The 27,491-nt window shown below is 41.6% G+C and overlaps 1 protein-coding gene across 1 annotated transcript in view; it reads right to left on the minus strand.

Annotated features, from left to right (window-relative positions):
• The window catches only part of PIGQ (phosphatidylinositol glycan anchor biosynthesis class Q), a 45,247-nt gene that overhangs the window by 12,436 nt on the left and 5,320 nt on the right, over positions 1-27,491 (minus strand). The window contains exons 2-6 of the mRNA XM_033914714.1: positions 21,848-21,979; positions 21,291-21,411; positions 11,573-11,699; positions 4,289-4,442; positions 2,202-2,313 (exon numbers count right to left, since the gene is read on the minus strand). Coding sequence (XP_033770605.1) covers positions 2,202-2,313; positions 4,289-4,442; positions 11,573-11,699; positions 21,291-21,411; positions 21,848-21,979 — 646 coding nt within the window. The remainder of the gene's footprint in view (positions 1-2,201; positions 2,314-4,288; positions 4,443-11,572; positions 11,700-21,290; positions 21,412-21,847; positions 21,980-27,491) is intronic.

Raw genomic sequence — 27,491 nt, forward strand, 5'->3', positions numbered from 1 at the left:
AAAAGAACTGGCAGCAAATGCAAGAACTTTGCATGATGGTGTGGAGGTGGAAACACTGCCTGAGAGAGTACTTATGTATACTGTTTACTAAATGAAGGGAGGTTTTCAACCTAGGAAATTTACCTAGCTAGCTATTAAGTTTCCTGGACAAATTCCTTTGAACACCATCCTAATACAGCCTTCTCTCTCTCTATTCTTTCATAATCACCCCCCAAAAATGAATTTTTTTAATTTGCTGGTTCCATTTTTAAAGCTTTTCTCACATATAAAACTTTATAAATATATACCTCAATTACATTGTCCTGTGTTATCACTAGTTTTTATCAGAGGCAATGGAGGGTGAAAAAGACTTGCACAACTTCTTTGGTTCTTGGCTTACTGCTGCAGAGCTGCCAAGTTGCCCAGTTGTAGGAGGGAGACTTTTGGCCAGTCTGGTGGTTGAACTTACATCCCAATTCAGTGTGTAATTTGTAGTCCCTTATACTACCAAGTTAAATCAGTGCTTCATGTCCAATAATGTATCAGGATAGGGTTGCAGAAATCCAGGACTAGTTCAGAATCTCCCTCCTGGAACTGGGTAATTTAGCAGCTCTCCAGCTCTAACATTAAGTCTCTCCACTTGAGGCATGTGGTTTCAGGGTCCTCCTGTTCACTCAAAGTATTACTGCCACAATGTCCACAGGTAGGCTCTGCACTTTTCCTGCTACTTCTGGAGAGGTGAAATGATGGGGTGGGAGGGAGGGTGCAAGGGTGAGAAAATAACTAAATTAGAAAGAGGGGGAGGGGAAATCCTGGTAGGGGGCCCACAAATATATGTTTGCCTAGGACCCAGTATCTAATATAATAAAATGCTAGGCCGCGCATGCGCACTCCCATCTGCGTGCGTCCGTTTTCCGTGAGATGTAGGGCACCTTAGGTAGGAGTGCGCATGCGCGCTTACGTCACCAGCCGCCGATGCCTCCACAAGCCAGGACCGCAGCCAGCTGCCGATCTATGTTCCTCCAGCGGGCGGGCGAGCAGGGGGGGTGTCTCGGAGGAGAGGGATTGCGGCCGCTCAGCACCCCCACCGAAGAGCCAAGCAACTTTCCGCCCTGGATCGGGACCCAAGTCCCTTGCCCCCCCCCTTCCCTTCCCGCGGATCCGACTACCTTGGCGATTCAAGCAGCGTGTGCAGCAGTCTTCACACGCTGCTTCGGGCCCTTCTACTGCCCTGATTTGCTCTGCTGTGTATCTGATGATGTCATCAGTGACATGCCAGAGTAAATCAGGTCAGTAGAAGGACCCGAAGCAGCGTGTGAAGACTGCTGCACACGCTGGAATCGCCAGTTTCGTAGTCTGTACCGCGGGAAGGGAAGGGGGGTAGAGGAAACGCTAATGCTGCTGCAGGGAACTGGTGTGGGGGGAGGGAAATGGAGGGGGAGGGAATGCTGCTTTGGACTGACAGACAGAGGGAGGAAGGGAGACAGAAAGAAAAGAAGAAAGACACAGGGGCAGGGAGATACACAGAAAGACAGAAAGACAAAGGGGACCAGGGACAGAGACAGACAGAAAGAAACACAGCGGGAGTCGTGTCAGGCGGGGTGCGGGATGCGGCAGAGGGAACTTTTCCAATGGGTGCAACTGGGCGGCTGTCGGGAACCTCTGATCAGGAGCAGAGCAAGGTAAGTGTATCATAGGGATAAGAAGGAGGGGGGGAGAAAAAGGAAGGGTCGCCTACTGCTGGACAGGGGGAGAAGGAAAGAGGTGCTGATGGACAGGGGGGCTGAAGAAAAAGGAACGGAGGCCTAATGTTGGACAGGGGGAGAAGGAAAGAGGTGCTGCTGGACAGGGGGGAGGTAAAACAAAGGGAGAAGGGCTGCTGCTGCATAAGGAGAGCAGTGAAGGGGTGGTGGTGGACACAGGGGAGGTAAAAGGAAGGGAGAATGGACAGGGGGAGCAGGCAAGGGGTGGTGATGGACAGCCAAGGAAAAAGAAAGACAGAAAGAAAGAAAGCGGCTAAGGAGAGAGAGAGAAAAAAATAAAGACAGACACACACATATATTCTAGCACCCGTTAATGTAATGGGCTATAAGACTAATATGACCCTGCTGGTATATCAAATTTTAATAAACTAACTGCATTTTCTGGAGGAATAAACCTAATAAAATTCTAACAGAGAGTGTACATAATCAGAGCACACAACTCTCAATTTTTGCTTATACCTGATCCAAATCATAGGAGCAAGAATCCACTCTCTGCCTCAGTACATTCCATTTCTTCCCCCGGAAGAGACGCCAGAGTGATGACAATCCATGGATTTTCAGGCAGTACAATCTAGGCAAAGAGAAAGTGGATCAGAAGCAGGAAAACGGGCTTAATGTAGTAATTAAATGCAAAAACAAGACCCCTTAAATTCATAGTTAGAAAAAGATAAAAAAGTGAAATATTTATGAAAAAGCTTCTAGGATTTTGTTTTATATTGAGCCTTGAACCTCAAGAGTACATACAACTGGTCAGTGAATGGCAGAGCCAGAACCAAAAGGAAGTTAGTGGGATTCCCAGTCCAGTGTTATCTGTGTGACACACATTTTCCATGCAGCTGTTTCATAGCTTTTAATAACAGATTATGAGTTCTGTACTTCTGACAGCTTTCAGATAAGTCTCAGAGCGGTAACTCCTACCCCGTAGTTTGTTTCTTTCTTTTACTGGAACTAAAAATTCCTTTTTTGGTATCTCTCAGTAGTAGCATCGAAGAGCTAAAGGCAGTTTGTTAGGCTTTAAGAAAACAACCTTGGCAAAAACTAGGAGAGAGGGAATTCTTCAACCTTTTTTCTGTCCCCCAGCATTGAAGATATTCTTCTAGTCATGAGAAAAGCCTGATTAGTATGTTAAAAGGAATGAATTCCAGACTATTCCCAGGGCAGATTCCAGCAGGAAAGAATCTGCATGACATTCCCCATGTGTTTAATAAATCACAACATGCAAAGTCCTCACCACATCCGGTCACACATTGTCCATATTCATAACCCTCTTAACTTCACACTTCAGATTCACCTCCAAAACTTATTTTTCTTACTGTAAAACATTTCAGGCTCAGTGTTTTAAGGCATAATTAACTACAAAATATTAACAGACTTTCATGAACAATATTTTTTAACTTGACTTCTTACTGAAAATAGAATGTATTAAGAAATGTACTGAGGAACAATAAAATAGAAAAAAATCTTCATTGAACAGTCAAAATTTGCAAGTGCACTATTTTCTGCATGTAGGTTGAGAATAGAGAGTTACATGGGGACAGAAATTTCACCAACCCTACCCATCCTCAACAGAATCTAGCCCATACCCACCTGTACCCACTAAGATCAATTCCATTCTCACAATTAATCTCCTCCATCCCCACCTGTACCCACATAAGTCGACAGTATTAGTGCTTGCAGCCCTCTGTTCCTCCCAACCCCAATAACCGTTTGAGATTTCTTGAATGGTAGTCACTATTCAACCAGAGTATGTTCCAAGCCTCAGTCTCATATTCTAGTTGATTCTCTGGGTATTCCAAGCCTCACTCTGGTACTCCAACTGCCTCCCTTTGTATGTTCCAAGCCTCATTCTGGAGTCATCAGAAATTTTGACTACACTCCCACAGGAATCACATAGCATCTACTTCCATTCCCACGGAATTCCGTGGAACTTCTTCCATTCTCCAATTTTGTGCAGCTCTCTAGTTGAGAGACCTTGTACTAAGTGTGTTTCTATGAAACTATATTAGTAAATAGGCCCTGCTGCCTTTCACAATAAACATATATTTAAAATAAAAAAAGAAATAATGGAGTGCACTACCAATTACACCACATGGTAATTGGTAGTGCACTTTAATGAAATAGTCTGTTAAAGAGGCAATGGGGGAAGGTGAAGAAAGAGAAGAAATTTATTGCTTATGCTATCATAAAAGGGAGAAGCTTAATGCCTTGCTCTGCACACCATCGAGGGAACGCAGAAGGAAAATAAAGCCCTTAGATTTCTTACTCTCCTAGGAAGAGAGAAATGGAACCTATTACTCTGCCTGGCCCTATGGGAGTACAAGGATCCACTGTCCTACCCTCTCCTGAGGAGACATTAAGCCATTAGTCTAGCTCAGAAATACCTATTTGGCACATCTTAAGAATGTGACAAATCCATTATTCTCCCTTTATGTGCCTTCAGAATAAACAGCTTAATATGTAAACTTCTCCCTCACACTATAGTGGTGGTGAGCAATATTTGTTCTCTGCCCTTTACATCCACATTCAATGTGTTACTCTGCACTTACCTGGCACCATAGACATAGAAACAGTAGATGTGGAAGGTGAGGAGAGCGATAATGTCAGAGAGTATAGAAAGAGCCATAGTGAAACCCAGAAAGGTTGACAACCCAATATACCACAGGATCATCTCAATGAATGGTGACATCAGATGGATATAGCCTGGAACAGAAAAAAATTTAGCAATGAACAAAACAGAGGAAAAGTAGAGGACACCAAAACCAGAGAAGTTCCACAAGAGTAATTTATTGGTATCCAACTGTGTGATCTATCTTAATTGCATGCTCACGTTTCAACAATTTCCTGCCTCAGGAGCCCAGAACTATATGGATACACATGCATAGGAAGATTAGGTTATTACCTCAATCTTCTTTCTAGTAGAAAGACATATGAGTCTTGAACCAGTGGATTCCACTTTCTCCACTCTCTAATCATGAGTTGTGTAGAAGGCACCATCTACATTTTTTGGCTCTGCCTCCATCACAGGGCTATGCTGTAGCTCCTCAGTTTATTCCAAAACAGTCGACAACTGGAGAAATAACCAAGAGAGGTTTGGGGACCTCCCAGAAAAAGTCAATTCTGCTCTGCAATGATTACAATTAAACAAATCAACATCAATAGAAACATAACCTAAAACAAGGTGGAATGAAAAAGCCACCCACCTGAGTGCAACCAACATTAACACTTATGTAGTTCTCACAGTCTCTTTCTTCCTACTTTGCAACAGAGAATTAAGGGCTCCTTTACAAAGGCGCGCTAGCAGTTTTAGAGCAGGCAATAGTTTTTTGGGTAGCACGCGCTAATCTGGTGCATGCACTAAAAACGCTAGCGCACCTTTGTAAAAGGAGCCCTAAGTCATCAACAAGATGGCGGCCAGTTAGGTCATCATCTGTGCCATTTCCTCACTTTACTTTTTTATTTTTGTTTTCTTTTGCTTGGTTTATATTTTATTTAGTTTTTTGATCTTCTGTTTATTGGTTTTATTTATTTATTTTAATTTCATTCCTTTGGTCTGGGACCTCCAGTCTTATTTGTTAAATCACTTCATTGAAGCTCCGATTTGACCGTTGGCTCTGGTCTAACTGTCGAGGGGCCTCCTACCTATTGCTTGGTTCCAGCTGGTTTCTTTTCACTCCTTGGCATGTTGTCTCTACAGACTTCTAATATCAGAACCTAATGTCTGACTGGAATTCATTTTATTTTTTTAATTTTAATTCAATTTAATTTTACTCATTGAATACTTATCTTGTCTCTATCTCTATCTTTCTACATATCTTGTCTCTATCTCTATCTTTCCTATCTGAATATGTTTAATGGATTTCCTTTCAGTATTCAATTGTTACATTGTAAACTGCTTAGGTCAGTAAAATGCTGGAGCGGTATATCAAAAATCTTTTTTTTTTTTTTTAACTTGAAAATCTTTATTAAAAGTTTTGTATTATACAAGCAAAATAAGGATATCAAGGCTCAAGTACTCCATAGTATTGAACAGAAGACAACAGGCTCAGAAATCACAATACAGCAAGAAGAAAACATCATTGCCAAACAGATATCCCCTGCAATGAATCACAAATCCCCCCACCCCTCCCAAGTAAACTGAAATATACAAAGTGGACACCTCCCTGTTGTTCCTTCAGGAAGTTATCCCCACAACAACAATCCCCCCAAACCCCCCAGCCCCAGTAAACTTAAACCAAAGTATCAATCTTGTCCATAATAACAGTCCAAGTTCGGAAAGATGAAAAGTAGTGCCCATGACGTTTAGCAATTGAAAGTTCCATGGTACACAATTGATGAAACTGCAAATACCATTCTAACATAACAGGTGCCTCGGATCTTTTCCAGGATTTAGCAATTAAACATTTAGCTGCAGCCAATCCCCACCTGCGGAGTTTAGTTTGCCAAGTGTGTTCACACACATTATGTAAGCCCAGTAAACATTCCACTGGCACCAACGGGAGCACAATTTGCAACAATTGGGATAAACAGCCAACAACATGTTTCCAGAAGATTTGTAAAGGAAGACAATCCCACCAAATATGCAAAAAGGTGCCAACGGCCCCCCCACACCTCCAGCACATTGCAGAAGATCTCAGAAACATTTTATGTAACCTAGCAGGGGTATAATACCACCTGGTAAACACCTTGTAGGCATTCTCCTGTATAAGAACACAAGAGGATGCCTTGCCCACCTCAAGACAAAGTTGGGTCCACTCCCTCTCTGAGAAAGAACACCCCAAGTCCCGTTCCCAAAGACCTTTGTATTTAGGGTGAAAGACAACCGAGCCCCTAAAATATTGATAGAGAACTGAAATGGGTTTGGGCAGGTTACGAAGTGTAAGACACAGATGTTCCAAGGGAGCCCTTGTCCTGATCGAATCCCCAGTCCAGCCCTATGATTGAATAAAATGTCGGGTTTGGGAGTAAGCTAAAAAATCCCCCTTAGGCAAAGCTGCACTCTTCTGAAAAGCCTCAAAGGACACCAGGATCCCCCTATGAAGGACATCCGAGAACGTCCGGAGTCCCTGACGCTCCCAGCGCTGAAAAACCAAACTCTCCCTACCCGCTATATCAAAAATCTTAACAAACACTCTTTACCTGTCTGACAGAAGAAAACCAGCACATGCATGTCTGAGACACTAAGCATGCTAAATGAAATCTGTCAGGGTGGGCCTTCAAGACTCGTATGCCTTTCTACTAGAAAGAAGATTATTGAGGTAAGAACCTAATCTTCTCTTCTAGTGCAAAAGGCATACGAGTCTTGCACAGTGAGATATACCAAAGCAATAATCACTAAAAGGACGCAGAAGATGATGAAGTGGGGCAAACTGGAAACAACCACAGCAACAACAAACCCCACTTGTTAGGGTTCAATTAAAGGAAGGCAAGAGGGCTTACGAAGTCATTTACATCAATATGAATGAATATCCAGCTTTGGCTCCTCTAATTGCCTCCTTGCAGATCAAATTGCCCCAAATGAGTGAGGACGCTGAAATAGAGCTCCTTTATGAACCCTTGAAAAAGCCCTTGTGGGCAAAACGGGTCCTGTCGGGACATGCTAGAGACACTGCATTAAAAGGATAAGTAATAGAAAAATGTGCTGTTTTGTTTATTTTGAAAAGTGAAAGAAAGAAAAACAGCAGTAAACAAGCTACATTTTATTTAAAAAGGAGGCAATTAGAGGAGCCAAAGCTGGATATTCATTCATATTGATGTAAACGACTTTATAAGCCCTATTGCCTTCCTTTAATTGAACCCTAACAAGTAGGATTTGTTGTTGCTGTGGTTATATACCAAAGCAGTCCCTGTCTTGTCAGCTTGCAACCTCATCTTTGATTCATCTCTCTCCTTTTCTTTGCATATCCAACAGACCGCCAAAACTTGTCGCTTCTTTCTATTCAACATCATTAAATCTGGCCCTGCCTTTCTGAAAAAGCTGCCAAGACCCTCATCCACACTAGTCACCTCTCTCCTAGATTACTGTAACATACTTCTCGCGGTTCTTCTGCTAAGCCATCTCTCTTCCCTTCAATCTGTTCAGAACTCTGCTGCACACCTCGTATTCCACCAACGTCATTATACTCACATTATCCCCTTCCTCAAGTCGCTTCATTGGCTCCCTCTCCTCTTCCACATAGAGTTCAAACTCCTTTTACTGACCTACAAGTGTATTCACTCTGCGGCTCCTCGATATCTTTCCTATCTCTCTCTATACTCTGCCCTAGGAACTCTGTTTGGCATGTAAGTCTCTCTTGTCTGTATCCTTCTCCTCCACAGCCAACTTCCAATTCCGTCCCTTCTGCCTTGCTGTGCCATATACCTGGAACAACTTGTCTGACTCAGTATGATGGGTTCTGTCTTTGGTATTATTTAAGTCCAAGCTGAAGGCCCACTTTTTTGAAACTGTGTTTAAGTCTTAACCCTATCAATTTGTAAAGCACCACATTTGTTTGTCATTCCCTCTATAGCCCCCTACCCTCTACCTCTTCTCCCTTTGTATTTCCCCACATGGACAGCATATATTGATTTACCATTTTTATCCAGTGTGTCGTTCATAATTAGATTGTAAGCTCTTTCGAGCAGGGACTGTCTCTTGTGTGTTTAATGTACAGTGCTGCATGTGTCTGGTAGCACTATAGAAATAATAAATAGTAATAGTAGGATGGGGACAGATGAGCCTGCTGTGAGCACCGAGGACTCAAAAGTGGTGTCCAATCATACTGCCGCATTCACCCTGTAAAATTTAGTGAAAAGTATGGAGAGTGGACCATGTGGTCGCCCTACAAATCTCTTCAGGTGGAACTGCCCTTGAAGCAGCCATGCTCCTTGTAGAGTGTGCTTTCAAAGAAATCGATGGTTGCTTACCATACCCAATGTAAACTGAAGAAATATCCATGCAAATCCATCTTGAAATGAAAGCTTTAGAAGCCAGTTTCCCCAGGCAGCCAGGACATAGAAACATAATGGCAGATAAAGGCCAAATGACCCATCTAGTCTGCCCATCCACAGTAACCATTATCTCTTTCTCTCTCCGAGAGATCCCTTGTGCCTATCCCAGGCCCTTTTGAATTCAGACACAGTCTCTGTCTCCACCACCTCTTCTGGGAGACTGTTCCATGCATCTACCACCCTTTCTGTAAAAAAATATTTCCTTAGATTATTCCGGAGCCTATCACCTCTTATCTTCATCCTATGCTCTCTCATTGCAGAGTTTCCATTCAGATGAAAGAAACTCAACTCATGCACATTTACATTACGTAGGTTTTAAAACATCTGTCATATCTCCCCTCTCCTGCCTTTCCTCCAAAATATTCAGATTGAGATCTTTAAGTCCGTCCCCATATGCCTTATGATGAAGACCACATACCATTTTAGTAGCCTTCCTCTGAACCAACTCCATCCTTTTTATATCTTTTTGAAGGTGCAGCCTCCAGAACTGTACACAATATTCTAAATGAGGTCTCACCAAAGTCTTATACAGGAGCATCAATACCTCCTTTTTCCTACTGGCCATAACTCTTCCCTATGCAACAAAGAGATGATCTGAGGGATGACAATCATTGGTCACCTTAAGGTGATGGAGGAGAACTCTACTAATATCCAGCAATGTCAAAATTTTGTCCTTTTTCCTCAAACCCATGTCAAGGAATGTGGGCAATTGGACCTCCTGATTTATATGGAAGGTTGAGACAACCTTTGACAGAAAAGAAAGTACCATGTACAGTGAGAGATACCAGCCTCCATAAATCTGAGGAAAGGCTCTCTGAATGAGAGCCTGGAGCTCCAAAAGCCTTCTTGCTGAGGTGATAGCCATCAGAATAACCATTTTAACAGTACATTGGAGCAGCTGAAACTGCTTCAGAAGGTACTAATCTTATGTTTAGGGAGATTAAAAAACCATCAGTGATTAATTTGGAAGCATTATAGCAAACTATTATAGTTATGGGTACCAATCTAAAAACAGCCTCTTCTGTTTTGAAGACTGATTTTAAATCTGTGACAGCCAAGGTTGAAATGCAAGGAAAGATGTTATAAATTCATCGACTAGACTGGGGAAGCAGGAAGAGCAGATCAAAGATTCAAAATCTAGACTTTTGAGTTTATGGAGAGGAACTTGTTGAGAGGCGACTGAACATGTTGATAACAACTGAGGAAAAATAATCTCAGACTATTAAACTTCCCGAAGTCACCTATAGTATTAGTGATCGAGGTAAGAAGGTATTTTTGAGAGATATTAATGACGCCATCAGAATCTAAGCTCCCTATAGTTAGTGCACAGTTTCTCAATCTAGGTAAACAGAAGTTCAACTCCCGATAAAAAGAGAAGATTAACAGATGATATAAAACCTAAACTCTTTTTTAGAAAGCTCCCTAGAAGTTGTCATGGATAGAACAACTCTTTTGACCTTTGACTTGCAGCTTGACAGATAACTTTGTTTTATGTACATTTAAAGTGTCAATGAGCAGTTTTTTGGCTCTAGTGTTCATATATTTCCTGATATTTCTCAAGCATCTCAGAGGTGTAGGAAGAACTTCTAGGTATTTAAACCAAGGGCCTTTGCTACTTTTATTTTGTGCTTTCCTGTTAAATGTTGCGTTTTGTGGTAAAAATTATTTGAATGAAAGCAACTTGCTGAATTTACAGTGGTGAGAATATTTAGCTGTTACAATTCAGTCTGAGGAGCCTGTCATAACTTAACATGTTCCAGCTATGGGAAGATTGCTGTACCTTTGAATGGTATTTCTTGGTATTTTTCTTTTTTGATCTTGATCCTTATATTGCTGGCTAAATAATTTGGCTATTTTTTTATGATAGAATTATTTCTCCATTTCCTTTATTATTTTGGATCTGTTCAAATAATCTGAAGTTTGCTTGATGTTATTAAAAATGTGTGTAAATAAAAAAAAAAAAAAAAAAATCATATCTCATATTTTTCTCCACCTCCTCTGACTACCAATGTTCTCTTCTACCCACCTGGCCCTATCAGTATATCTGTAGATCTAGATTTTCTCCTCTCTTATTAATTACTTCTTTAGTCCATCCTCCATTTCTTAGTGTCTTAAATATTTACCTAGAGGCCGAGCAAAACCAAATTTGTGGCCAAAATTCACTGCTTGGTTTTGGCTGGAACCAAAGCTGTGGCCCTGCCTCCCGCCACAAGCAAATAACTTGTACATTTTAGATGATTTCAACTAATTTCAATTGACCATGTACACAGCATGAGGTCAGTAAATTTTTGTCATGTACATAGAACTGAACTTCCTGAGTTATATTTATGAAGCCAACATATCCCACATTCCAACACACTTTACTGAATCCGATTCACATAAGTGAAATATAGTATTTTTATAGGTTATGGAATTGGCTTGCAAGAAGTCCTTCAGTAACTACAAACAGCAGTATGCGAAGATACAACCACCTAGTTTTTTATATAAACTTAAAGGTCAAACATTAAATTTCATGAACTCCTGATGATGTTACAAGCTTTTTCAAATGATCCTATTTGTATGAAAATTAGCATAATGATTGAAGAAGAATAAACTACAAACAGTTTCAATTTGGTTCATGATACACATCTATTATACTATATTAACAAAGCATTCATTGCATAAAAATCTTTCCAAGGATCCAAATTCTTTGGATATTTGCTTAATTAAGATATTTTCCTCAGGCAAATGTGATTGCAGACTTTTGTCATTAGGGGATGAATAAAGATCTGGATGAAATAAACTTAGCACAATTTCAAGCCAAGAAATGGTCATTGACACTTCAGCCCTAACAGCACACTTACTTATCCATAGGTGAATATGGTACTGGAAGAACCGTCCCAAAACCTGGTCCAAAGCTCGATTCATTTTAAGGCCAGCTGGTACTCCCATCAACCACTGAAGCAGGTCTTGGAGTTCTTGAGCCACATGCTGAAAAAAGAAGCAATGAGTTTTATAACTGTATTGTAAAGCATATGTTTATTGTGTAATTTACAATTGTACCAAACTACTAATGGGGCAATTCTGTAACTTGGCACTCATAATGGGACATACTTAGCACCAACTCTATAACAGCACGCCTAAGCCTTTATATTATAGAAACAAAGGCAGATCAATGGCTGGTATAAGAGAGTGTGCCATGTACAACTGACAGTATTCTACATTGAGCATATTGCATGGTGACATGCCCATGGTACACGCATACTCTGTAGAAATCAAAAAAGATCTTCGCTACTGAATATAGGGGTGGTTCTCGCATTGAATATGTAATGTATATAGCACAGTGATAATGAAAAATAAATTGCCGACATAAATAGTGGAAAAAATTTATAAGCCTACATAAGGAGTAAATTCAGTATTGGGGTCCCTTTTAGGTTCAAATTGGATTTACCCCCAGGGTTTTGACAGAGGCTCCTTGCAATAAAGATAAGACATCCTCTTACATCTTATTGCACTCTGTGATATTTCCAACGACAAATGTGCTCACATAAAACGGGAGTTTAACCACTGCCCCAACAACTTTACGTCAAAAGCTTCAAATTTCAATGTATATAACAATTCAAATGTTGCTAAATGCAATTATGTTATGACATCCAATAAGTGCAGTTCAATAAAAAGAGAAACTTATCTCAATCTCAGTCAAGTATGAGGCAAGTTCCAGTGAGTACTGTCCATGAGTATGCCCTCCTTGCAGGTACATACTTAACAAATTTGGCACATACTTTATAGAAGGACACCAACATGCATAAATGCAGCTTATTGGCAACAATGATGCACATATTCTATTTACATATTCCAGTATTCTATAACTGACATGCATATCTGGCACCTTATTTTATAGTACTGCCCTTTAGTTGTTAGAATACCAACTGACAGGGTTAGAAACTGGTTGAGTAGAAGGGTAGATTTAAATGGAGTTCATTCTCAGTAAAGAAATTACCAGGGGTGTTCCACAAGGATCAGTTGTTTACCTTTTTTGAAAGCAAAGCTGCAGAAGGGATATCTGGTAAGGTTTGCCCCTCTGCAGAAAATAGCAAAATATTCAATAGAGTAGTCACCACTGATGGAGGAAAGACCATTGGATGATCAAGAAGCAAAAGGGGAGCTCAGGGAGGATAAGGCCATAGTGGAGAGACTGAATTAATTCTTTGCTTTGGTCTTGACGGAAGAAGACATAAGAGATCTACCTGAACTGGAAATGATTTTCAAGGGTGATGATGTGGAGGAACTAAAAGAAATCTTGGTGAATCTGGAAGATGTACTAAGCCAAATCAACAAGTTAAAAAGTGATAAATCACCTGAACCAGATGGTATACATCCCAGAGAAAGAACTCAAATATGAAAATGCTGACCTGCTGTTAGTGATCTATAGCCTGTCGCTAAAATCGGCTGTAGTACCTGAAGATTGGAGAGTGGCCAATGTTACACTGATTTTTAAAAAGGATTCCAGGGGAGATACGGGAAATTACAGACCAGTAAGCCTGACTTCAGTGCCAGACAAAATGGTGGAAACAATTATAAAAAATAAAATTGTGAAACACGTAGACAAACATGATTTAATGAGACAGAGCCGAGGAAGATCTTGCTTCACCATTTTGCTTGACTTCTTTGAAGGTGTGAATAAATATGTAGATAAAAGTGAGCCAATTGATGTAGTATATTTAGATTTTCAGAAAGCTTTTGACAAAGTTCCTCATGAAAGGCTCCTGAGCAAATTAAAGAGTCATAGGATATGTGGCAAAGTTCAGTTGTGGATTAGGAATTGGTTATCAGATAGAAAGCAGAGGGTGGTTTAAATGGTCATTTTTATCAATTGAGGAGAGTAAATAGTGGAGTGCCGCAGAGATCTGTACTGGGACCATGCTATTTAACTTATTTATGTTTAAATAATTTTTATTGAGCAAATAAACAAACAAATCCAATATTCCTTACAGCAAAACAAGAGCTCAACCATTTTTAAGTGTAAACTCCCCCCCCCCCCCTCCCCTATCCGGGGTCCCATAGAAACTGGCACTAATATAAAGGCACATAATTTAAGCAAATGTTCAATAGTTCAAAATACGACTTCTGGCCACAGGTGTCATAGTATTCCAAAAAGGTTCCCAGATAGCCGTGAAATGGAGACCACGTACTGAGGAAAGGTCCGGAACACTTTGATGTTCCCAAGCTAGCAAGGTAATCATCTGAGTCCTCCACAAGGAAAGCGTGGGAACTGTTGGCTCCAACCAGAGCTACAAAATGCATTTGAGAGCAGACAAAATTGACCATCGCAGGAAGGCCCTAGCACCAGGTTGTCTAGGGTGATGAGAAGGTAAAGCCCCAAAAAAGAAATTCTGGTGAGGGACGTACTGTCATCTTCCAAATATGTCCAATGAAATTAAATAAACTAGACCAAAAAATCTGAACAGCCAGGCAAGACCAAAACATATGGCCGTGGGTAGCTTCCAGGTGTCCACATGTTGCACAGCAGGGGGAAGGGCGTAGCTTGGCTCGATTCGCCCACTTAGGTGAAACAAATAATCAAAACAGCAATTTATATTGCATTTCAAAAAAGGATACATATTTCCTTAAAGAAGGCAATTGAATTACAGCAGTTGAAATAGTATCATCAGGCAGTATAACTTTAAGATCCTGTGCCCAGGCGATCTGATATTTAGCATAATCAGGCAATGAAGTCTCATCTTTCAAGTATTTAACTATTAGTTGTGGTATGCACCATATCAATGATTATTTCAGGGGAACGTCTGATTTTTCTAATACCTCCTTAGAACTTACTTGTTTCTTGGGAGATCACTTCAGTGCATATCTACATTCCATTTCTCTTAACTTATTTATAAATCATCTGGAAATTGGAACGACGAGTGAGGTGATTAAATTTGCAGATGACACTAAACTATTCAAAGCAGTTAAAATGCATGGAGGCTTAATATTCTGCTAGCAGTTTGAGAACTTTAGTATTTTGTCCTTTATGGGACCAGAAGTTTCAGTGTATGTGCTGGGTTGGAATGGGGAGGAGTTTGTATTGCACTGATGTCATCTTGGGGCGTCAATTAGCTGGAGCTTAAAACAGGCCTGTCCACCGGCACTCTTTTGGCCGCTGTATAATGAGGAGGTACGAATTTTTGCAGTTAGCACTGGAGTTCTAACAATATATGGTGAGTTCCTTTTTTCCTTCTGAAGTCAGGATGTAATTTTAGGTTAGTAAAGATGTGTTGGTTTTAACAATTGTGTATAAATAAAGTAATGCTGGATTTTAACTTTGTTTGCCTTAGAGACTTCATTGCCCACTTTTTTGGAAGGGTTCAGCAGTGGCTTTTCGGTTCCCTGATGCAGTATCGAAACGTGCACGTCGGAACCAGCGATTCTCTAAAGCTAAGTTTTATTCTTTTTAGAGTTTCATACCCAAAATGATAAAGCTATAACCTGTTTGGTTTTGCATAATCAACTAAAGAGATATATACCATTCTTCTGACACTGTATTGAACTATGCAATGATTGGGTGGTGAGGCGGTTTTATAGCCTTCATGTCTCTGAGCACAGTTCCTAAAAACAGTAAAGAAGAACATTTTTAGATTTTTTTTCTGATTCAATACATATGGAGTGACTTTTTGTTTGTTATGTTCTCTTTTGTCACTTAACAGCTTAGTACTGTGTGAGTTATACTGCCTCTCTTTTTGGGTTTTTGACTGTGCCCTGGATCAGTAGCATGGAATATTGTTACTCTTTGAGTTTTGGCTAGGAACTAGTGACTTGGATTGGCTACCATGAGAACGGGCTACTGGGCTTGATAGACTGTTGGTTTGACCCAGTAAAACTTGAAGAATGGCCTACAATTTGGCAGCTATAATTTAAGACAAAAAAAGGCAGACATGCATTTGGACTGCAAAATTTGAGGAAGCAGTATAGTATAGGAAGTGAAATACTTCTGTGAACGAGAGAAGAGCCGGACTATTGGCTTGATCATATCTGATTTTGTGGTGCAATGTGTCTAGGAGTCCCAACAATAGACGATTTCCCATACTCATGCATTGTATTGTAATAGGATGAAATTTACATTCTTCAGCTCCGTCTCCTTCTCCAGTGGCTGAAGTGCCTCCTTGAGTTTTTCTTTCAGAAAGTGAGTCAAGCAAGTGTAATTCCGATCTGATAACTTATTATTTTATTGGGGGGTTTTCTCCAAATTTCAGGCTTTTTGATCCTGGGGCAGCTCTGCCCAGGAGAAGACGCAGACTCTGTGACAGGTCTGCAGCAGGCAAGGCAACCTTCCGGATTCCTCTCTGGCCAGCCTGCATCGAGACTTATGGAGTTTGGGGTCTGTTCCCATTGAAGCTAGCTCACATCCTGATTTATTGGGTGCTTGAGCACAGGCTGTTTGGCCTCAGGTCAGTCCAGCTGCGTGGATTCCTCTCTCTGCTCATGCGTGGATCCATGGGGGATTGAGGCCTCAGTCAGGCTTTAGTCTGACTGGCAGCCCAAAGATCTCAGCTTGTGGACCTGGTCTGGAGGATTGAGGCAGTGTCCTCTCCATTTCCAGTTTCTGTGAGGACTGATGCAGGCTATCACCAGCACACACAGACAGTGAGTACTGCCTTTTGTGGTCTATGTGAAAATCAATGAGGGGGAAATCTAAATTTGCAGGTTTTGAGCTTACCTAGGGGGTATTTAGGGTTCCTCACCTCTAAAAACCCTTTCCTGAATTTTTTGACCCTTTAGTGGGTTTTCCTAGGCCGTATTTGGCGTGACCACATTGTCAGTCAAGGAAGCACTAAGGACTGCACAAGGAGACTTGGCTTCTCCAAGTGCATGCTCTCCAGTGGAGAATTCTGAGCAGCAACTGGAGAACCAGTCGGATAATGACTGGAGGGACTAGAAGTCGATTCTATGCCTTTACTGTCCCAGAGTGAATCACCCCTTCTGGGGGATCCAGGGTCTCGGTCAGAGGCTAAAGTTCAGGAGACTGTAGTCCCCTTTGAGCAAGGTGAAGACCCAACAGCTGCCACCTTTTTAAAGCAGCTATGTGGATGGGGATTATTCCAAAGTTGCTATGGGAGTTAAACCTGGAGTCTCCACAGACTACAGCTGCTCGATTAGGAGTATTTCACAGGCTCAAACTTCATTTTTTCCCTTGCATCCAGATCTTACAGCTTTAATTACAGAGCATTGGCAGGCCCCATAGAGCTCCTTAAGGAGGGTTAAGACAATGACCAAACTGTATCCCATGGCTCCTGAATTTCAGCATTTCGTCCAGCCTAAGGTAGACTCACTGGTAGTTCAGGTTACCAAACGTACTTCCCTATCTAGTGAGGGGGATGTATGTCCAGGACCACAGGGTTTATGTGATCCTAAAATGTCAGTATGAGGCCTTAGTCTTGGGAATTAGAGCAGCATCAGCAACCTCTTTTGTGGCATGCATGTGTCATACCAGAATCCATTAGATTTCAGGCACAGACGATGAAGTATGTCCCCAACTGGTCATGGCGTGGAAAGACTATGTGGCAGATGCTCTGTATGACATTATTAAAATATTAAGCGAGATCTCAGCCTATTCCATCTCTGCCTACAGAATGCTCTGGACTAAGCAGTGGGCGGGAGACTCGGCTTTCAAAGACACTTTAAGCAGGCTCCCCTTTAAGGGTCAGATGCTGTTTGGAAAAGGTTTGGACAACCTTATGGTCAGTGAAACCGATCATTGGCCAAAGACCCTTCCAGACAGCAGAACTTGGAATTCGCGAGGGTCTACTCTGAGTAATTTTTGTAGCTTCTGGCGTTTTCGTCAGTACTCTGGAGATTCTCTACCCAGAGATCATTTCAAGGGTCCCAACAAAGGTTTGACAACTTGAGACAGACCCAGTCCTCTAGACTGTGCTCTGCCACAGCCCCCCCAAAAGTCCCAATGAGCAGTAGCCAGACTCCAATAGATAAGAGAAAGGCTAACAGGCTATTGGGAGGCATTGGTGCGGATCAGCTTGGACCGCTGGGTGCTGGACATAATCAGAGACGGTTACTGAGTCAAATTCAGCTACCCTCTGGAGAAGCAGTTTGTGGATTCACCAGCAGGATAGCCAGAAAAAGCAGTCAAAGTTCAGGCGACAGTGCACAAGCTTTTAGTCATTTGAGCCATAGAGCTCATTCCACACACAGAATTGGGCTAGCTTAGCAAAGCTTACAAAAGGTTTGGATAATTTCCTAAAAGAGAAGTCCATAGGCCATTATTGAGATGGCTTGGTGATATCCACTGCTTATTTCTAGAATAAGCAACATAGAATCTGTTTTGCTATTTGGGATCTAGCTAGGTGCTTGGGACCTGGGTTGACCACTGTTGGAAACAGGATACTGGGCTTGATGGACCTTTGATCTGTCCCAGTCTGGCAATTCTTATGTTCTTACTCTATATACTTCATAGTGCCCACAAATGACTAGAAGACTGGAGGCCAATCCTGGATCTGAAGTCAGTCAACACAGCCTTGAAGGTGCCATGGTTTCACATTGAGACTGTTCAGTCATTGCAGCGGTCGTCCAAGGGTAATATCTGGCATTCTTGGATCTGATAGAGGCTTATTTCCATATTCCAATTTTTCCAGAATATCGGAAGTTTTTGAAGTTCCATGTTCTGGGGCAGCACTTTCAGTTGTCCACACTTCCATTCAGGCTGGCAATGGTGCTACGTACCTTCACCAAGGTAATGGTGGTGACAGCAGCGCATCTCAGAAAGCCAGGAATTCACGTACATCCTTATTTGGATGATTGGCTGATCAGAACTCTGCCTAAGACGGAAGGAGAGAAGGCAGTGCCTCAAGTGATCCAGCAGCTGCAGGACCTGGGTTAGATTGTCAGCTTCCGAGAGTCTCTTGGAACCAGTTCAAAACTTGGAATACCTGGGAATCTGCTTCAACACGACAGAAGGCTGTGTCTTTCTTCCTGAGCCACACAAATGGAAGCACATAAAACAGATAGACTTCTGCTCATTCTATAGCACAGTGGTTAGAATGAAGGTTACCACATAAATCTTGATGATGCCAGTGCCGACAGCATATAGCAGAAAAAATGATATCAAATTTTATGACAGTATGGCATTATCTCCAGGTTCTAGGCTTGATTAGAAGCAACCATATAGGTGGTCCCTTGGGCAAAGGCTCATATGCATTCTCTCCAGAAGGCTCTGTTGTCCCACTGGTCTCCCACAGAAGGATTTTCTCCAGAATTGCTGTCTTGGACAGTGGAAGATTGGCAGAGCTTGCATTGGTGGTTGCAACTGGAGTCCCTGGCAAGGATGTCACGCTCCACTTCGCTTTGTGGGCAATTCTGACAACAGACACCAGTCGTTACATCCAGTCCAAGGTAGATGGACTCCATTGCAGAAGAAGTGGTTAGAGTTATGGGCCATTTGGCTCACCTTGCAAACACTGGAGAAATCTCTGGAATGCAAAGTGGTCAGGGTTTTCTTAGACAATGCCTAAATCAATCATCAGGGAGGCATGAGAAGTGCTCCTCTACGTCTGGAAGCCAAGATGCTATTCAGGTGGGTAGAGCTCTATCTTCAAGCAATATCTGTTATACATGTAGCAGGAGTGAACAATATGCAGGCCAATTATCTCAGCAGGAAGACCCTAGACCCAGAGGGTATTTGACTGCATAGTGCGATGCTAAGGCATTTGGTGGACAACAAAAAGGTGGTATGGTTTTTTAGCAAAAGCTTTGAGCTAGGAAGCGATGGATTGGATGACCTGGTTCAACTGTGGCTAGCATAAGGTGTTTCCCTTGTGGCTCCTGATAGGCCAGGTCATCCACTGAATAGCAAACCATTGCAGACAGGTAATTTTGGTGGCTCCGAATTGGCTGAGGCAGCTGTGATAAGGGGGATCTGGTGCACCTGCAAAAAGACAGATGTCTCATTCTTCCACTGCATGTGGATCTTCTGTCCCAGGATCCAATTCTCATTGAGAGTACAGAATGCTTTTGTCTTACAGCATGACTCTTCAGCGCACAGCCCTAGTGCAAAAAGGCTATTGCTACCCTCTTTAGAGCCAGAAAGCCTAATACCCTCACTGCCTATGCTAAGGCCTGGAGATTGTTTCATTAGTGGTGCGCAAAAACTCAGATGGAACCCTCAACAGCACCAGTGTTGAGAGCTGCAACCCAAAGCGATGTTTAATATTGATTCCTTTCGGGAGCTCGGACCTCCTATGCTACCCCTTCCACTTTGTTTTGACCTCACTTGTGCAGGAGAGTAAGCACATGCGTGGATTGCATCTACAGCCAACAATGATGGTCTGCGCATGAGTCGTGATCCATGGGATCGCTTGTGGGCGTGTGTCTGATCAGGTAATTTGCATGGGGAGCTTTTAGTGGATTGGTCGCCCGGCAAAACTCATCCACGGATCAGAAAGGTAAAGGGGGTTTAGTGAATCTAGCCCTTAAAGATCTCAATATGTTTACTATGGAAGAAAAGTCAGAGAGGTGTTATAGTATAAGGATAGAGGCATCTAAATACTTCTGTGGCATAAACGCACATGAAACGAGTCTCCTTCAATCAAAAGAAAACTCTGGAATGAGAGGGCATAGGATTAAGATAACAGGGGATAGACTCAGGAATAATTTAAGAGAATATTGCTTTATGGACAAGCTCATGGATTTGTGGAATAGCCTCCTAGTGGAGGTGGTGGAGACAGATTATCTGAATTCAAGAAAAGAATGGGACAAGAAAGTATCTCTAAAGGAAAGAAAGGGTTAGTAGATTGCATGGATGGTCAGACTGGATCAGCCGTATGATCTTTACCTGCCATCATTTTCCTATGTTTAGCTATTAAATGGAGGTAGTGCCATAGAGCAATTTTCTTCTTTAAAAAATGAACAGAGCAATACTTTCTATTATTTAATAACTTACATCTTAAGCAATAGCCTGGAATGTATGCCTTTGAGTTGATCACTGACCCACAGCTGCATGCACAGTGAGAAATCCTCCCTGTGATGTCTCAAGGCAGAATACAGGAAGTGATAGCCCGCAGTATTGTTATATGCCGCGACTTGTTCAATTGGCAATATGACAGCGAGCCCTTGAGATCCTAATATCTCTTTATTTAATTTTCTTGATCCATGTTTATATGTATATGATGTTCTGGCTCAAGCATTAGCCTATTTTTTGATGATAAGAGTGTGATCCACAAGTGTTTAGAAGGGATTATTAGAATACAGGAAATGACAGCCTAGATTAGAGTAATTGATTTTTCTTGCCTAAGTTTCTTGCCTGTGTGTATACCTTATGTTCTCCCTTCTTCACTAGTTACAACTTTCCATTTTCCTGCTGTTGGAATAGATTTTCCTATGAATCCATATAAGAGCAAGATCACCTGTTTGGCCAGTAGGATAAGAACTGCACTAGATCAGTAATATTAATTAACATTCTAAAGTACAAGTTGCAGAAAGCATAATTTTATACATTGCTCTAATTATGCCACAGGCCCCATGGCAGTCAGTCTACTTTGCTACAAAGTAGGTCGCCATGCCAAAAGTCATATTCCTTACATCAGCCATGGGAATAAGTGTGTCAGCTAATTGGCCAATCCGATTATTACTGTACAGCCAGGACAGTAACAGGACTCCCAGAACAATATCCAAAAGGAACGACATCAGAATGTTTGCCTTCCTGCAACAAATCCAAACAGAAAAAACAAACAAGGAGTGAAAAAACTACTTTAAGGATAATCATACAACAGCTTGCAGAGATACTGTGTAAAAGTGCTATATATGGAGAGCTCATTATAAATCAAATGTGTCAAGCATGTGGTTTGTCCAAGATACACAAAGATTCTAACAAAATTAGTCTGCTTTGTGACTAAACTCCCTACATGCTGACCGTTATAGCCTCTCCTACCTAATTTTAAGGAGGAAGAGAAGACAGAAATCATCACCATTCACATCTGCTTGTTACAGAAGCAGCATTCAGAGTCAGCCTCAAATAAAACTTCTTTCCTGTCCATCAAGGGCACATGTGTATCATCTAGGCATGGTTTTACGATTATAGTGGGGGGGAAGTTTGCCAACTTAGCACATATAAATCTGTATTCATCTACTGCCCAAACCTCATAAATTGAATTTGATCCTGAGCCTTCTTGCTGCTGCAAAGGAGACGAAGTTGGTGCAGACGATGCCCTAGCTGTTCGCAAGTTGAGAGCTTACTCCAAAGGAATGATAAAGGCCACAAATGGAGTACTCTGTAGGAAAAAAAAATGGAAAAAAAGCTTTAAACTTACTTGTATCATTAGAAATCCGTTATGGATAGTGGCTAGTCTTATTGAAAAACTATGCACTTGTCTCATTTCACTGACTGGCATTGCCTAGCCAGAGAATCAAATGGCTGGCCACACATGTTAAAAATGAGCTACCATATGGTCACTTTTTCTAGTATACACTGATCAAAATATGAACCTGCCTAATTAACTACTTTTTTAAGGGGAAAAGGGAATGGGACTTGTATACTTCTTTTTTGTGGTTGCACATTCAAAGCAGTTTACATATATACAGGTATTTATTTTCTACCTGGGCAGTGGAGGATTAAGTGACTTACCCAGGGTCACAAGAAGCACCACTGGGATTTGATCCCACAACCTCTGGGTGCAGAGGCAACAGCTCTACTACTAGGCCACTTCACAGAGGTTGTGGTAAGAACGGTTAATGTAACTGGTTTTAAGAAAGGTTTGGACAATTTCCTGGAGGAAAAGTCCATAGTCTGCTATTGAGAGAGAAATGGGGGAAGCCACTGTTTGCTCTGTATCGGAAGCATGGAATGTTGCTATTTGAGCTTTTGCCAGGTACTAGTGACCTGGATTGGCCACCGTGATGATGGGCTACTGGGCTAGATGGACCATTGGTCTGACCCAGTAAGACTATTCTTATGTTCTAACTACTGACTCAGTAAAGTTTTGTACAATTAAATAGGTTGTATCCAGGCACAAGGCTTGTTTATTTAAATAAAGTTTCTATGGAAGACTTGTTCAAACTAACTCTTGCTTATTATAAAATCAAAACAATTAAAAAAAAAAGACTATTAGCATTTCAAATGACAGAACTCATGCAATTAGAGAAATGGTATATCATTGTAAATTTTGTGAAGGCACAGAGACCCCAAAACTTTTCCTAATCTGCACTGTGATAACATGAATGAGGGCAAGCCTGGAGCCCAGATAAAAACGGTCACACAGTAGGTTAAAGTGAATGAAAATAATATTTAATAAAGGTGTTAGGTAGGGAGTCTGTTCAATTTACGAGTAGGGGAGAAAGTAAACATGAAACTAGTCCTTAGATGTAAAAAGGTCTTCTCATGGCCTATTTCTGCAGGGCTGCATTGTGTGGTTGTGTACTATGGTACTGTCTCTGCAAGGCAGCATACTCTGCTTAACTGGTCTGGAACCTCCGATTTTACCAGTATAACTTTCTGCAAATAGCCTAGACCAGTGGTCTCAAACTCTTTGCAGGGCCACATTTTGGATTTGTAGGTACTTGGAGGGCCTCAGAAAAAATAGTTCATGCCTTATTAAAGAAATGATAATTTTGCATGAAGTAAAACTTTTTACAGTTTATAAATCTTTCCTTTTGGCTAAGTCTTAATAATAATATTGTAATTTACAGCTGAAGAGACATATTAATTAATTAATTAAACAAATACCATAAATAGATTGTAACCTACCCTCTCTAACTGAATTCCATATGTATTTTTCATACAGTTCTTCACTGTCAGTTTAATTTCCATCCTATAAATTCACATAGAATTTTTCTTTTTTCAACCATCTTTATTTTCTCTTCTTTATTAATTTCCAGGTACTTTAGTTAGATTGTGAGCCTTCGGGACAGTAAGGGAATTTTTTAAGTACCTTCTTACTTCTCATTTATAATCTTAATGTATATTTTCTTCAAACCGCTTAGAACCTAACGGATGTAGCGGTATATAAGAAATAAATTACATTACATTACATTACATATGATCAAGAAACTGTTTTATTTTACTTTTGTGATTATGATAAACATACTGGAGGCCTCAAAATAGTACCTGGCGGGCCATATGCGACTCCCGGGCCACAAGTTTGAGACCACTGGCCTAGGCTGACAGCATCAAAGATACAAATCTGCGAGATCCCAAACTGAACTTGGCCTCCCTAACTGTTAAGGTTGCAGTTCATAGATATGTGATTATGACCTATGCAGTAAGGCACCACTGCATTCTCCTGGGCCTCCTTAACCTAGCAGTGCCCTGAGCTTTTATGCTTCTTGAACCATGCCCTCCTAGCTCTCAGGACTGATGCAGAAGGAATATCAGAAGACCTGAATATGTATACTCGGAAGGAAAGGAGGGTCAGGGGATATATGATACAGATGTTTAAATACTTGAAAGGTATTAATATAGGACCAAATCTTTTTTAGAGAAGGGAAAATGGTAAAAACTAGAGGGCATAAAGTGATGTTGCAGGGAGGCAGATTTTGGAGTAATGGGAAATTATTTTACACGAAGAAGGTGGTGAATGGCTGTAATGCCCTCCCGAGGGAGGTGGTGGAAAACAGCGACAGAATTCAAAAAAGTGTTGGATAAACACAGAAGACCTCTACCATATATACTCTAATATAAACTGATCCGAATATAAACCAAAGTAACCTTTTCCCCTCCAAAGAGGAAGAAAAAAAGTTGACTCAAATATAAACTGGGGGGTGATTTAATATTCAAGTGCAGTGCCTTGCCCAGCTCTACACCCTGTTACCACTCCCTCGCTGCTCTGCCAGGCTCTCCATCCAGCTCACTCACTCCCTTGCCCAGCCAGTCTCTGCAACCAACACCCCTCCCAGATTCCGTATGCTTTCCCCCCTCCCTGGCGATGCCTTGCAGGCCTCCACTGGGCCTGCCATGAGACCTGATGGTCCAGCAGTGTCCAGGACAGGAGGGATTCCTCCCGCCACCCCCCATACCTTTAGTTTCCCTGATGGTCCAGCGGTGTCTGGGACAGGAGGGATCCCTCCCACCTCCTGTCCCAGACGATTCTAATTATTTTTAATCTTCCTCTTGCCTCCTCTGCGTGGTGGTCCAGTGGTGAAATGCGACTTTCCTTTGCTCTTATCCATGCAGAGCAACTAGCTAATTGGTTACCGCAAGTTCTTGAAAACGCGCTCTTGCCGCAGTGGAGGAAGGAGGGAGATAAAAATAATTAGAATTGGCTGGGACAGGAGGAGGGAAGGACCACCAGGTCTCATGGCAGGCCCAGCAGATGCATGCAAATATGTTCAGGAGGAGGGCAGGTCAGCACTGATCTGAATATAAACAGAGACCCCCATTTTTGGGCCCAAAAATCTCAGTTTATATTTGAGATGTTAGAATCTATCATATCCACTCAACTCTCATCCTACCTAGAAAGATTCTCTATTCTCCTGCCCCACCAATTCGGCTTCAGACCCAACTTCAGCACTGAATCCCTATTGGCCTCACTAATCTCTAAGGTGCAACAACTACATTCTCGCAACAAATTAGCTGTTCTTCTACAATTCGACCTTTCCGCAGCATTAGACGTCGTCCATCATGATATCCTAATCTTTCAACTCTCCGAAATAGGCATAAGCTCCATAGTCCTAGATTGGTTCTCAAAATTCCTATGCTTCCACTCCTACACCGTTAACATAAACGGTACCTCATCCTCCCCCTGGAGGCCGATATGTGGAGTCCCGCAAGGCTCACCCCTCTCTCCTATCCTTTTCAACATCTACATGTCCTCTCTGAAACTCTTCCATCTATCCCCCCTAGAAACTCTCTAAACCTATGCTGACGACATCCTCATCCTCCTCGAGACCGACTCGAACCTCACTAACCTCGCTGAGAACATATCCGCATGTATAATGAACCTCCAATCCTGGGCCCAATCTGTACAAATGAAACTGAATGAGTCCAAAACAAAATTACTTTGGCTCGGCCCAATATTAGATCATTTACCCACCTCCATACCATTATCTTCAGGCCCCACTCTTCAGCTTGAGTTTTCAAGCAAAGTCCTGGGCATCATCAGACTCCTCTCTCTCCTTCAATGACCACCTCAACTCCTTGGTAAAAAAATGCTTCTTTAGTCTTAATATGCTGAGGAAAGTGAGATCCTGCTTTCATCATTCTCACTTCGCCGTCCTTGTACAATCCACCATCCTCTCTAGACTGGATTATTGCAACTCCATCTATATAAGCCTAACTAAGAAAAACCTCCATAGACTTCAGCTAATTCAGAATGCTGCGGCTAAGCTTATTTTCGCAAAAGGCAAGTTCGACCACGTCTCTCCACTCCTGTCCAAGCTTCACTGGCTTCCAGTACACTCCAGAGTCCTCTTTAAATGTGCCTGCTTAGCTTTCAAGATCCTACACGGCATCCTTCCTCCCGTTATTCCACTCTTTTGGAACTCCTCAAACCCCAACTCCACCAGATCATCCCAAAAACTGAAACTATCATTCCCCTCTACAAAAGGTATATCCCGCGCAGGAAAACTAGGAACATCCCTACCCTTTAGAACCACAGAACTCTGAAACAACCTCACATCCCAGCTCAGAAATTCAAGCTCCCTCCAACTCTTCTGCAAACACCTGAAAACCTGGCTCTTTTCAAAAATCTAACACCTCCCGCTCTCTGGTACCCTTGTCCCTCTCTATCTTCTTAGCTCCTTTCCTTTAACCCTTCATTGGAATTCCTTTCCATCCTAACTCTGTAAACCGTGCCGAGTTCTACGCTTGCGGAGATGGCGTGGTATACAAACCTAAGATTTAGTTTATTTTAGAGTGTATACAGTAATTAGAAAATGAAAACTAAGGCCAATACTGGACATACTTGCATGGTCTATGTCCCATATATGGCAATTCTATATAGGAGTGGCTAAGGAGGACATTGATGGGAACTCTAGTAACTTGGAACAAGAGGACTTTGCTGGGCAGACTATGTATCCACAAATGACAAAATGATTGGATGAGTTGGAGTTAGCTTCATTGGCAACTCCAGTAGTTGGAACCTAAGGACAGTACCGTTATGTTTAATTATGATTGTATTGTACTCAATGTATGTATTTTAGTGTATTTTAAATTGTAAGCCACCCTGAAGGTTTCCCCAAGGCACGGGGTAGTAAATTTGAATAAACTTGGACTTTACGGTCTATGACAAATATCAAAGAAAAAAAAAAAGACAATTTAATTTAATCATGATTTATAAGGCGTGTAACTAATGGGCAGACTGGATGGACCATTCACGTCTTTACCTGCTGTCATTTACTATGTTACTATGTATCCTATAGACTTCCTCACATGGACATTCTCCAAGTCAAGGGCTTTACCTAGTATTACTCTGTGTGTCCTCCAAATCACTGGCATCCTGGTAGTATTATGCAGGTGCATCTCCCACAAACCTAACTGCTGTCATAGTCCCAGTCCCACTTTTGCCACTCTTCGTTCTGCTACTAATCTGAAAACTAAGACACATTCTGCTAATCCAACAAGATTACAGAGAATGCTGTATATACTCGAATATAAGCTTTCATTAATTAAATTAAAACAAAAAATTTGGGACAATTCAGAAGAAAAAGGATTTGGGTTTTTTTTCCACCAACTATTAAAAAAAACCCTTAAAAATCACTTTACACCCCCCCCCCCACACACACACATCTGTTCTGTGTGTGCATGTGTAGGTGGAGGTAGATTTCATAACAAAATGTCTATGTCAAAAA

Source organism: Geotrypetes seraphini, chromosome 11, assembly GCF_902459505.1.
Source record: "Geotrypetes seraphini chromosome 11, aGeoSer1.1, whole genome shotgun sequence".
Taxonomy (NCBI): domain Eukaryota; kingdom Metazoa; phylum Chordata; class Amphibia; order Gymnophiona; family Dermophiidae; genus Geotrypetes; species Geotrypetes seraphini.